Source organism: Sorex fumeus, unplaced genomic scaffold, assembly GCF_029834395.1.
Source record: "Sorex fumeus unplaced genomic scaffold, SorFum_2.1 ptg000265l, whole genome shotgun sequence".
Taxonomy (NCBI): domain Eukaryota; kingdom Metazoa; phylum Chordata; class Mammalia; order Eulipotyphla; family Soricidae; genus Sorex; species Sorex fumeus.
The window spans coordinates 3,417,462-3,430,595 of record NW_026606322.1 but is presented as its reverse complement, the minus strand read 5'-3'; the positions used below and the strand labels follow the sequence as shown (position 1 = coordinate 3,430,595).

General features: G+C 44.7%; 1 protein-coding gene across 1 annotated transcript in view; it reads right to left on the bottom strand.

Annotated features, from left to right (window-relative positions):
• The window catches only part of CD80 (CD80 molecule), a 29,195-nt gene that overhangs the window by 4,606 nt on the left and 11,455 nt on the right, over positions 1-13,134 (bottom strand). Inside the window, exon 5 of the mRNA XM_056109131.1 lies at positions 6,515-6,832. Within this exon, the coding sequence (XP_055965106.1) occupies positions 6,515-6,832 (318 nt within the window). The remainder of the gene's footprint in view (positions 1-6,514; positions 6,833-13,134) is intronic.

Sequence of the window (13,134 nt, the reverse complement as noted above, 5' to 3'; positions counted from 1 at the left end):
CTTCTCTTCCTAATCTTCATGGCTTCTCTGCTTCAGACCAGTTGAGTCTGGGCTGGCTTCTGGTGTCCTCCTCCTCCTCCTTCCCTCCTCCTCCTCATCCTCCTTCTCATCCTCCTCTTCTTCCTCTTCCTTCTTTTTGGTTTTTGGGCCACACCTGGAAAAGCTCAAGCGTTGCTCCTGGCTCTGCACTTAGGAATCATTCAATCTCTCCAACACTCCTGGTGTCCTTATTTGAATCTTGAAGACTTTAAAAAAAATTCTAATGTCTGTGGTCACTTCAGCAATACACATTCCACCTTATAGAGGACGTTAACACAACCCCTTGGCAAGATGACATGCAGATTTGTCAAGTGTTTCACACAGACAGTTTTATTTGGTTTGGTGGCCACATCTGGTGGTACTGAGGGCTTACTCCTGACTGTAATCATGGTCACTTCTGGTGGTTCCAGGGTTGGATTTGGGGTCAGCTGAATGCAAAGCAAGCATTCACCCCAGGACTGTTACTCAGGCTTAAGCACTCTGTATTAGGAATATGGATAGATTCCTTATTTTTTAAAAATAAAGTTACTATAAAATATTATTTGGCTTTATACCATTAAAATTTCAAATTATATGTGGAAATTCTAGTCCCTTTCTAATATTTCTAATAACATGGTTGAGGGCCAGACCACAAGTATGACAAAGGCATCAGGGTTCTCTCAATACTTTTGGTTTGTTTGGGAGATTCCAGAGTCAGCTTGGAGCAGTGTCAACCTACTTGGTCTGTCACTGGGCCAGCTAGCTTCTCAGTCGGAGGGTTAGAGGTGTTCGTATAGTGCTAGGCTTACCATGGTACAGTCTTAGGCAAAAGTGGGGATGCCAAGTTGTCTTAGCCCAAGATTTATCTCAGTATTTGCCCAGACAATCTAGGCTTTGAGGAATCTCTACAGCCTGGGGAAAATGGAACATAGGTGTCCCTTGTCAATCAGGGGATTGGTCTATATCTTGCTTTTCACACTGTTCCTCAGTGGCTGTGCAGGCCAGCACTTAGGACTTCTTAGAAGTGCAGAATTGGGGTTGGAGCGATAGTACAGCGGGTAGAGCATTTACTTTGCACGCAGCCAACCCTGGTTCAATTCCCAGCATCCCATATGGTCCCCTGTGCATCACTAGGAGTGATTCCTACGTGCAGAGCCAGAAATAACACCTGAGCACCGCCAGGTGTGACCCAAAAAGAAAAAGAAAAAAACAGTGCAGAATGTCAGAGTCAACCCCTGAGGCTACTGAACTTGACCCTACACTTTAACAAGATCCTTGAGTGGTTCGTAAGTGCTGTAATGTGGAAGAAGCTCTATTTAGGACTCATTTGGGAAAATCAGATTTGGTTCTGGGACAAATTAAGCGGGTAAGGTTGAAGTTTCCATTTTTGTCTTCCTTACCCTGATTTGAGTGTTCACCACCCCCACAACCTTTAGGGCTCTCATTTGTCCCTTCAGTTGTCATTGGTTTCCCACTGTAATGGTTTTGTTTGTTTTTGGTTTGGGGGCCATACCTGGCCGTGCTCAGGGTTCCCTTTTGATGCTCTCCTCAATGTTCACGCACGGTGGTGCTCAGTGCTTACACCTGGTTCTGTGCTCAGGGTGACTTTTGGTGGTGCTCAGAGAATGACATGCAGTGCCGGGGATTGAAGCGGGGATGACTGCATCAAGGCAAATGCGTTTCCAATCCTCCGACTGTCATCTTCTCTGAGGGCCTGCCTCTCCGAAACCCCGTACATTTTCCCTCTTCACCAATTCTGTCAAAACTGGTATGTCCTAAGTCTATTTCTATCTGGGTATTCTGCCTAAGAAATATTGTCCCTTATGTCATTAACCAATAAGTATATCCTAATAATAATTAAAAAAAAAGATACTTGGCTGTCCTCACCGGGGCCCCTTGGAGGGGAGTGGGTTGAGTTTCCCTCCCTGCTCTGAGCAGATTGCTGGCAACTGAAGACCTCTGGAGTCCAGCCAGTCATGCTTAAGACCACTCTCCACACGCTTGGATGAGGTGCGCGGGACCCCGGGCTAAGATCTCCAAGCCTGCTCAGATCGGGACTGGGCCTCCTCCACCCACCCAGATCCCCCATCTTCCAGTAGCTAGACAGTTACGCCCACCAACTGCTGTGTAATCCCACCAACGGCCAAGGCCCAGAGACTGTAAAACCAAGCTCCCGGAAGACTTCTTTCTCAGAGAACCCAGCAGGCTACCGAAAGTATCCTGCCCACATATATGTGCCTGACTGGGAACACCTGTAAAGGTGATTAGAGGCTGCCCCCAAAGCCTCCATCCCTCTCAGAGAGCCTGGCAAGCTACCCGTGACGTACTTGATATGCCAAAAACAGTAACAATGATGGTCCTCATTCCTCTGACCCTGAAAGAGCCCCAATATGCCATTGGGCTACACTAGCACGTGACAGGGACAAATGGAGATGTTACTGGCGCCCATTCAAGCAAACCCATGAACAACGGATGACAGTGATACAATGATACAGTGAATAATGACGATGATGATGATGATGATATACTTGTGATATCACTTTTCTCATTTCTCACAACACATTTTCACTTTATTTAAAACATTTGAGAGGTGAGGACTACTGGCAGTCTTTTTGATTAATTGTTTTTGGTGGTGCCGGGAATTGAACCCAGGGCCTCACATACACAAGGCAAATGCTTTACCCAATCCACATCCCTACTGTCCACTTCCTTCTGCCCTGTGCCCTCATGCCCAAACTTTTGTTGGTTTAGTTTTTTTTTGGTGGGGAGAGGGTCACATATGGTAGAGCTGGGGTGCAGTGGGGAGTTACTCCTGGCTCTGTGCTCATGGGTAGCTCCCAGTGCTGCTCAGGTGACTACGTGGTAGCAGGGATCAAACTCAGGCTTCATGTATACAAAATTTGCACTCGGTCTGTTGGACTGTCTCTCTGCTGAAGATAATTATTTTTTACCATTGAATCACCGTGGGATACAAGTACAAATCTTTCATGATTGAGTTTCAGTCATACAATGATTGAAGACCCAGCCCTCCACCACTGCACATTTTCCACCACCAATGTCCCCAGTATCCACCCCGCTACTTACCCCCCACCCCCACCTCTATGGCAGACAATTTCCTTCTTACTTTCTCTCTATTTTTGGGCATTATGGTTTGCGATACAGATACTGAGAGGCCATCATGTTTGGTCTGAAGATCATTTTTATTTTGTATTATTTATTCATGAGCTTTCCTTTTTTTTTTTTTTTTTTTTTTTTTTTGCTTTTTGGGTCACACCCGGCGATGCACAGGGGTTACTCCTGGCTCTTCACTCAGGAATCGCTCCTGGCAGTGCTCAGGGGACCAAATAGGATGCTGGGAATCAAACCCGGGTAGGCCGTGTGCAAGGCAAACCCCCTACCCACTGTGCTATCGTTCCAGCCCCGAGCTTTCATTTTTGTGGGAGTCCACATCCAGAAGTGCTCTGGGGCCCATGCTTTCTCACACATGCTGAGCCATATCTCATTCCCATATTCCTATCATCATCATTATTATTTATATTATTTGGGGGTTGGGGCCTTACCCAGCAATGCTTGATACTGGTACGTGTGTGGGGGTCTCATTCCTCATGGTTCTCTGGGGATTATTGAGTGCCTGTGATCAAACTTTGGGCTCCTGAATGCAAAACATGTGCTCATCCCTTTAAATCATCTGCCTGACTCCACATTTTCATTTTCAACTTTATATATAATTTTATATTATAATATATGATATATTATGACATAAATTATATGTTAATATGTATATTTATCTTATAAGGAATAAAGGCTAAAATTGAAAAAGTGACTAGTTTGTGATAGGAAGTCTAAAACTCAATGTAAGTTAGAGTTTCGAAGTGGGTGGGTTTCTTAGAACACACCACAAAAATAATTTGCTTTCTCTTTCATAGGAAATACAAAGGTAGAGGTTTAAGATAATTCATATAACTTCTGTTTTATCTGTAAGACTTTAGGAATGATTTTTGCTCAAAGAAGATCGCTGAAAAGGCTGAGACTCTGTGTTGCATGTGGGAGGTCCAGATTCAATCCCTGGAACTCCCTGGAGGTACCCCAGCACAGAGGAAATAGCCTCTGAGCACTGCAGGCTGTGGTCCAAAGAGAAACAAGCAAAAACCAAAACCCCCACAAAATTTTAGGAACAATTTAGATACGGCAGTTGGAAGATTCAGCATAGCTGAGACCAATGAAGAGAAAAGTGAAAACAGTGAAAAGTAAGGCTTCATGTGAGGTGCCTGTTACCACCCTTAAGGCTCATGCCCTCAGGAATTACTCCTGGCAGTGCCCAGGGGACCATATGGGATGCTGGGAGTTGAGCCTGAGTCGGCCACTTGCAAGGCAAATGCCCTCCCCGCTGTGCTATCGCTCCAGCCTCAAGGATTATCTTTTTCTAAAGGGCCATATGCAGCTCCATGGCACATCACAGGCTTGTGTGCAGGGGGCCTGAATTTGATTGGCAGCACCACAGGATCCCCCAGTCTTTGCCAGAGATGAGCTCTGGGTACCAGGCTAGGAGTAGCCCCTGGGCACAGGTGCTTGAGGGTCAAAAGAGGAAAAAAATAAAACAAAGTTTTGTTTCCGCGAAAAGGCTGAAATATCTTGGAGCATAAAAATGTGACTGGATTTCAAGTATGAGGAAATGGCCCAGGATTATCATTTCTCTATAAAAGCTCAGGCCACATCATTATTTTCTTGCACTATCCCTTGTGTTTAGTGCAAGGTTTCTTCCTTCCTACACTGAGGAATACTTGCCCTTCAGTGGTGTCTCCTTGGACCACCATTATCTGCATTTTGGGGAATATCTTTGCTCCTTCCTTCCTTCCTTCCTTCCTTCCTCCCTCCCTCCCTCACTCCCTCCCTCCTTCCTCCCTCCCTCCCTCCCTCCTTCCTTCCTCCCTCCCTCCCTCCCTCCCTCCCTCCCTCCTTCCTTCCTTCCTTCCTTCTTTCCTTCCTTCCTTCTTCCCTCCCTCCCTTCCTTCCTTCCATTTGGTTTTTGGGCCACACCCGACAGTGCTCAGGGATAACTCCTGGGTCTTGCACTCCTGACAGTTCTCAGGAGACCAAATGGGATGATTGGGATCGAACCCGGGTCAGACAAACTCCCTGCCCACAGCACTATCTCTCCTGTCCCTCCTTTCTGTTCTCTTTCAATGCTTTGCTTCAATCCCCCGCCCCAAACCCAGCTAAGTCTAAATAGGGCTTTGATTAACAAATCATTTTTCTTCTCTTTAGACACCAAATTATATATCCTGTTCTCTAATATATAACTTTGTAAAACTGCTATTACACAAACATTTCAAATGCACAATTAAAAAATGTGATTTTTAGTATTAGAATATTTTATAACATTTATCAATACAATAGTAATAGCCATCCGAACAGTTTGAAAAATACAACCTATGTTCCCCTTATAACATTCGATACACTATCCTCCCGTTGTTCATCGATTTGCTTGAGTGGGCACCAGTAAAGTCTCCATCGTGAGACCTGTTGTTACTGTGTTTGGCATATTGAATACATCACAGGGAGCTTGCCAGGCTTTGCCGTGCAGGCGGGATACTCTTGGGAGCTTGCCGGGCTCTCTGAGAGGGGCGGAGGAATTGAACCTGGGTTGGCTGAGTGCAAGGCAAGCACCCTACCTGCTGTGCTATGCTCCAGCCCCATAAGAAAATATCATTGGAAAAAGTGTTGTTAATAGTGCAGTTGTTATGGGATCAAAGCAATAGTATTATTGGGTAGAGTAAATTCTTATTTTCCAAGATATTTTAGCCTTTTAGTGGAAACAAAACTTTGTTTTACCTTTTTTCTTTTTGAGCCTCAACCACCTTGCACACCGCCCACCGCTAGTCCAATCCCCTGCAACCTATATGGCCCGCCAAGCCCTTCCAGGAGTGATGCCTGAGTGCGGAGGTAGGAGTAAGCCCTGAGCACAGCTGGGTGGTCCCCCCAAAAATAGTGCACAGCTGTTAATATAATAGTTCTAGTTAAGACTTGTACAGCTGCTGGTAGGATGCTTGCCTTGTGCAAGCCCGACCCAGGTTTAGTCCGTGGCCTCCTGTATGTTTCCCCCAAGTCCCATCAGGACTAATTCCTGAGTGCAGGGTCAGTAGAACCCCCAGACCATCACCAGGTGTGATCCCAAAACAAAACCAAACAAAAACGGAAATGTATACTGATAGCTATTTCTGGACATCTAGAGAAATTAATTAGGGTTCACTGTAAAACTAGAAACTCACTTACCCCTAATAGAGTGACATCCATTTCTTTTTATTTTTTAATTAGTGAATCACTGTGAGGTACAGTTACAAACTTATGAACTTTCATATCTCAGTCATACAATAATCGTCTACCCATCCCTCCGCCAGTGCCCATTCTCCATTCTTTTTATATAAAATACCCACCCAAACCAATATTTAGGGACACCCAGAGTCTGCTGACTTAAAAATGAAGAAATGCCACTGACCTTTGACCAGTAGTTTCACGTTGGCCCGATGTTTCACTTCGTATGACACTTGGTTCAGCTTCTGAATGATGCAGGTGTAGGTGCCGTTGTCAGACAGGCGGAGACCCAAGATGGCAATGGAATGGTTATTGCTGAAGTCAGGGATGGTGCGATTCTCATACTTCTTCCACACCTTTGTTTGCCCGTTTATGACAGACAGCACCATGTCATTTTGCTTTTGCCAGTAGATACGCATTTTTGCCAGTTCAAGAGTGGAAATGTTGTAACCGCAGGGCAGAATTGCAATATCGTTCACGGTCTTGTTCACCTGGGGGGTGCCTGAGGGCAAATGAGCAGAATAATCTTTTTTTGTTTGCTTTTTTTGGGGGGGGTTCACACCCAGTGATGCACAGGAGTTACTCCTGGCTCAGGCACTCAGGAATTACTCCTGGTGTTGCTCAGGGGAACATATGGGATGCTGAGAATCGAACCAGATTCTCACATGCAAGGCAAAAGCCCTGCCTGCTGTGCTATTGCTCCAGCCCCATGAACAGAATAATCTTTTCTATTTATGAAATCTAGATTCCAATAGAAGCAGAAGCAGAAATTCGGAGGTGACAGCAACAGACATGGAAAGTTTTACCTAGTGACTAACCATGATCAGAAAGATTGACTTCATGTTTATTTATTTGTTGATGCCCTGTGCTTTAGGGGGCGGGGTGAGTACAGCAGGTCGGGTTCTTGCATTGCACACTGCTTATCTGGGTTTTTCATCCCCGGCACCTAGGTTCCATCACCCTATGGTGCTCCCAAAATCTAGAGAAAAAAAAACATAACAAAACCCAAGTGATAGCACAGTGGGTACTGTGCTTGCCTTACATGCAGCCACACTGGGATCACAGTTGGATCTCTAGCACTGCATATGGTCAGGGAGCACTTCCAGGAGTCATTTCTAAGCCCAGAGTCAGAACCAGTTCATGAGCATCGGTGGGTGTGGCCCCATGCACAAAACCACCCCGACCTTGTGGTTGACCTAAAACATACCAAAATGACCTAAAACATACCAGCAAGATTGCTTAAAGGACTGTAGTGCATACTGTGCATGTGGAGACCCTGAGTTGAATCCCTGGCACCGACTGGCTTCCCCAAGCATCAAGTCTTCATCGACTGACCAAATACTGCTGGAAGGGGCCCCTAGGTACCCCTAGAATAACATAACACTTGTGTTGCTGCCCAAATAACTATATAACCGTTTTAAAGTATATAGTTTAGCAGCGCTAGGTGTATTCATGTTGTGAAACAGATATCCAGAACTTTTTCTTTTGTCAAATATCAAAACCTCAGCATCAATCAGCCCCCATCCCACCTATGGTCATCACCATTCAAATGTCTCGTCTGCAAACTTGAAGACTCCAGATAAGTCATGTAAGTGGAAAAATACCTGTCTGTTTGTGGCTGCTTTATTTCATTCCTCATAGTGTCCTCAAAGTCCATTTATGTTCGTTCTTGTTTATTGATCTCATGCCAGAAGTGCCTCTCTTTTCAAGGAATTATGATAATAAAAAGTATCCCTACATCTACAGAAAAATGTATGTAGTTGTACATATTTTCCTTTAATTTAGACATCACATTTATTTGTTGGAAAGGGAAAGGGGAACCACTTGACAGTTGCACATATTTTCCTTTCATTCATTAATTTGTTGAATGTTTTGGACAGTTGAATTGCTACCACATCTTGCAGAATTCACTACTGTGAATTGTATGATATGCAGTTGAGTATGTGACTATCTCTTTAAGACCCTACTTTATACGTATATAAAGTAGGTGGTGGTATTTCTGGGTTGTAGTATAATTCCACTTTAAATATTTTGAGAGAATGCCACACTGTCTTCCATAGTAAATGTCCTCCCAGTACTTTGAAGGGTTTGGAAGTCCTAAAGTATGATTGCATAAGAAGTAAATTAGAGAGGCCAGAGAAATATTACAGCTGGTCAGGCACCTGTTGGCATGTAGCAGACTGAGTTTGATCCCTGGCTAAAATACTGTCCCCTGGACACTTCCAGGAGTGATCTCAGAGCACTGTCAAGTGGCTTTCCCTTTCCCTTTCCAACAAATAAATGTGATGTCTGTATAATTGCAACAGATTGCTAAAACCAGACTTAGGAACCAAATCATTATCATGCAATCCATGCCCTTCCTTCTTATTACGAATTTTACAAAAATTATGTTTGAGGGTCACACTCAGTGGTGCTTAGGACTTACGTCTGGATTTGCAGTCAGGATCATTTCTGGCAGGTTTGGGAGATCAAATGGGATGCTGGCGACCAAACTCAGGTCAAGGCAAGCACCTTAGCCACTGTCCTATCATTCTGGTCCCACTTCTTCTTGAGAATTCTTAAACCCTCATCTTAAATCAGGATATGAACCTTCTCTCAGATCAGGCACATTTTAGTCTTATTGCTTTATTTGTTTAATTCTTTGCTATGCAACATAGCACCACTCCTAGGAGAACTTGTTCCTAATCAACTTCTCAGCTGGGGAGGATAATGATGAGGTGAAGGTATCCCTATCCATCTCTGCCAGATGCATTTTTTGAATTACTTTTTTTGGGGGGGGAAGAGGGGGTGTTGTTTTTGGTTTTAGCCAGGCACAGTTTTGCTCAGGGTTCTCTCCTGACTCTGTGCACAGGGGTCACTCCTGGAAGTGCCCAGAAGAGCATATGTGGTGCTGGGGATGGACCCTGAGCCAGATGCATGCACGGCAAGCACCTTAATCCCTGTACTGTCTCTCTGGCCTCATGCTGAATTGTTATTCACTCTCTTGATCATCTCCTATTTTGCTGCTTCTGTGGTTTCTCTTTGAAGAACAAGTACTATTTTATGCAACGCCCCCGAACAATGCTATAAAGCCTATGTATTATTGTTCTCCATTCACATGTGAAGCATTTGCGTCTCAGAGCAGTTCAAATGCCTAGAATATGATCCCACACCAGGCTGTCTTTCGCCAGGGCAACTCAGAGTGGGGCAGATTGAGTTTCCCTTTCCACCTCAGTAGGACCTCGGCAGCCGAAAACCTCCAGAACCCAACCGCACAGCCATGCTCAAGGTCGCTCTCCATAGGCTCAGATGAGCCTCACCAATGATGGAACCTGCAGAAAAACCCAGATGTGCTGGGCCTGTGACTGAGATCTCCAGCCTTGCTCAGAAGGGGACTGGGCATCCTCCCCCCAGCTCCCCAGTTTTCCAGTGGCTTGGCAGTCATACCCAAAAACTGTCCCTGGCACCATATAATCTCATCAACGGCCAAGATCTAGAGACTATGAAATAAAGCTTCTGGAAGAGAGCAACACAGAATGTCCTGGAGCAAATGCGGCCATGCAACCTCTTATAGTCTAGCCCACTGATGTACCAAAAGTAGCACACATTTGTTTGGGTTTAACATACATGCTTGTAATCTCTTATACAAGGGCTTAAATGGCTCAGGATGAAATTCAACAATCTTCATACACTTTCCTCTTATGGCAGTGGGAAGGTGCACGATGGTGGGATTGGTGTTTGAATATTATTTGTAATGAACTATTGTGAACAGTCTTATAAAAATAAAATAAAATTTAAAAAAATGCCTAGGACAAGTAGGACAATTCTAAATTTCTGTGATTGCACAAGTATCACAGAAGAAGAGAAAGGAATGACTATAATCCAGAAGAAAAAAGGTTTGTAATTTGAACAGAGAATATAAATGATCCTCATCTTTCAAAGATTATGCATTTATAAATTTTTCTACTCTAATTTTTTTTGTAATCCCAAAGTATTTGTGACGTATTCACAGTAACCCTCAAACATGCACAGTTATCTAAACTTTGCTCAGTCTGACAAGTACTTTCCCAGCTGAGGGAAAACAAGGCAACTCTGTCTTTTTATTTCTACTCTCGTGCTCAAAGTAAGGGTCCATTCTATGACCTACATAGTGCCCCACTTTCTCACACTTTGGTTCTTTTTTATGCCGATTCTTCTGTTTATATGGCCTTCAACAACTGGGATAGAGAAAGGATCACTAAGACAATGATGGTTGGAGGGATCACTCAGGAGATGTGTGCTGAAAGTAGATAAAGGACCAAACATGATGGCGTCTCAGTATTTGTACTGCAAACCATAATGCCCATAAGTAGAGAGAGAGTAAGAAGGAAATTGTCTGCCATAGAGGCAGGGGGAGAGGTGGGGCGGGGGCAGGAGGGATACTAGGGACATTCGTGGTGGAAAACATACACTGGTGGAAGGATGGTTGTTCAATCATTGTATTACTGAAACTCAAACATGAAAGTTTTGTGACTGCAGCTTACAATGATTCAATTAAAAAAATGAAATAAAATAAAATAGCCCTTAAGAGCCAGGGATAGCTTAGCACCACAGGTGGCCAAGTGAGAACCCCAGCACAGCCATCGTGGTTGCCAGCACCAGCCACTAGTATATAGATTCTGTTTGCTTTTTGTTTGTTTGTTTGAGGGCCATACCTCTCAGGGCTCAGTGGTTACTCCTGGCTCTGCACTCAGGGGTTATTCCTTGCAGTGCTTGGGGGATTGTATGGAATATCAGGTATAGAAACCAGGTAGAGAGCTGCCATCCAGTTAAAAATTTAACTCCGACTGTATCACCTTGTTAAAAATTTTGAACACCCTGGAGTACGTGGCCCCATTTGCAGCCACATGACATCTCAAACTCTACCACACTGATAAACCAGGAGTAACACACTAGATTTGATGGGATTTAATGTAGAAGACAACCAGTGTTGTTTAACAAAATATATACACAAAGAACTTAATTTGTAACACATCTTAGTAATCTCTTATATAAGACCTTAGTAGCTCCATGGTGAAATACAACAATATTCACTAACTCTCTTCTAAGGAAACATTTTTTGATCATCCTTTTACCAAACTATTTATAACAAGCAATATAAAATAAATTATTGGGAGGAGGTTTAAGGGATAGTTGGGAAATTTGAAAATAATGGTGGTGGGAAGGTGCAGTGGTGTTGGGATTGGTGTTGGAATATTGACGACTTAATAAAGTTATAAAATCAGAAAAAAAAAGAGAAAAAAACCAGGTAGACCACATGCAAGGCAAACAAACACCCTACCAGCTGTACTATCTCTCTGCAGCTGTATACAACTTTTCTACACTGCAACAATGGCAACAACAAAGAGAAAAAAAAAAAGGCGGCCAATTTTAAAATGAAACTAAAAGAAATAAACAGGAGGAGAACAGATGCCCTGACTTGGGTCTAGGCCTAGCCCTGCCAGTTGCTGATGAATATTTTTTCTTCTGTGAGAAAAAAGCAGGACCCCCGCCTCACACGATTACTGTTAAATTTAATTCAGCCAAATGCTAGAGATAGAAAGTCCCTAGAACACAGCAGATCTTCCGGATCCCTTCCCACCTCTCCCTCCGCTTGTTCCCATCACACCCATATCCCTTTCCCCTCCCTCCCCAGTTCTGTCAAGTACAGAGGCCTCTGCTCTTGTGATGAGTCAGAGCCTCGGGGAGGACAGTAGCCTACTCCTTCAAGTCCTAGACAACCGGGTCTTTCCTCAACCACGTTTGTTTCCACTCGGAAGATGGATTTACTGACTTGGGCACACACTGAGGAGAAACCTTAACTGAAAGCAAGCTCATTTCAGTGACAGCTGCTCAGGAGTTTTTGTCCAGCCATCTGAGGAGAAGCGTGGGTGTCATTCTAAAGGTCACTCTTGGCTCCTCCATGCTCTTTGGTGAGGTTCCCTCACCAGAAACCTGTGCTGAGGAAAAACCAGACTGAAAAGAGGAACCAAACATACTCTGGGCAATTTGGAAATTCCCACTAGGACCCAGCTCCCAGACATGGGACTGCGGCTCTGTGTGCAGAGACAAGAACATAGCTAAAGGGCCAGCAAGATAGTACAGTGGGTAGGGCACTGGCTTTGTTCAATTCCCAGCACCACATATGTACCCTTGAGCCCTGCAAAGAGTGATCCCTGAGCACAGAGCTAGCAGTAAGTCCTGAGCACTGTTGAGAGGTGCTCAGCGCTTACTTCCGGCTCTGTGCTCAAAAATCACGCCTGGTGGGACTCAAGGGACCATACCGTTTTGAGGATTGGACCCGAGTCAAGGCTTACCCACTGCGCTCTCTCTCCAGCCCGCTCAGAAGGGTTCGTTATTTTGTTTGGGGGCCACTCGCAGTGGTGCTCAGGGCTTACTCCTAGCTCTGCACCCAAAGATCACTCCTAGCGGGTCTCCAGGGACCATATGTGACCCTGGGACGTGAATCCAGGCCAGTGCCTTACCCACACCACATCATTTAAGACTTTTAAAAAGAAACCGTTCTTCTGCACAGTAGCCTGATTGGTAGAGTCAGTTCCAGGAAGAAACCAAAGAACCTAGGCAATAAGCTCTCACCTGTTCTGAGTCAATGGTCCACAGCTGGTGGGAGTTGCTCGAAGCCCTCTCTACACAGAGCAGAGAGGGAAGGGGGATATGACCATGAGAGACCCCAGGGAAAGACGGAAGGTAAGATTCTCCTCTCGGGGAAGTGTGGAAAGAGCCTGCACAGCGTCCAGGCATAGGCAGTGATACACACCTCAACTGCAGCCTCTGCTGCCTCCCTCG